Raw genomic sequence first — 217 nt, 5'->3', positions numbered from 1 at the left:
TCAGCAGAGTAGAGAAGAGGTGCCTATACACCTGAAAATCCATAAACCTGCAGCAGCAGCAGCAGCAGCAGCAGCAGCAGCAGCAACAGCAGCAGCAGCAGCAGCAGCAGGAAGGGGAGAAGCAGCAGCAGAAACGGCAGCAGCACAAAAAAAAAGCAAAAAATTATATACAAAAACACCTCTTACGCTGTTTCTCCTGCTGCTGCTGCTGCTGCTA

At 50.2% G+C, this 217-nt stretch overlaps 1 protein-coding gene across 1 annotated transcript in view; it reads right to left on the bottom strand.

Moving 5' to 3' along the window:
- Window positions 1-23: 23 nt before the first annotated feature.
- EMH_0068160 (uncharacterized protein) overlaps window positions 24-217 on the bottom strand; it is a gene marked incomplete at both ends in the record, with an annotated part of 724 nt that continues 530 nt past the window's right edge. Inside the window, 2 exons of the mRNA XM_013498700.1 lie at window positions 24-47; window positions 187-217. Of these exons, the coding sequence (XP_013354154.1) occupies window positions 24-47; window positions 187-217 (55 nt within the window). The remainder of the gene's footprint in view (window positions 48-186) is intronic.

This window comes from Eimeria mitis, genomic scaffold, assembly GCF_000499745.2.
Source record: "Eimeria mitis Houghton genomic scaffold, Emh_scaff3645, whole genome shotgun sequence".
In the NCBI taxonomy this organism is placed as follows: Eukaryota; Apicomplexa; class Conoidasida; order Eucoccidiorida; family Eimeriidae; genus Eimeria; species Eimeria mitis.
Note: the sequence above shows the minus strand (reverse complement) of the source record. Positions and strands in the feature narration are given on the sequence as shown.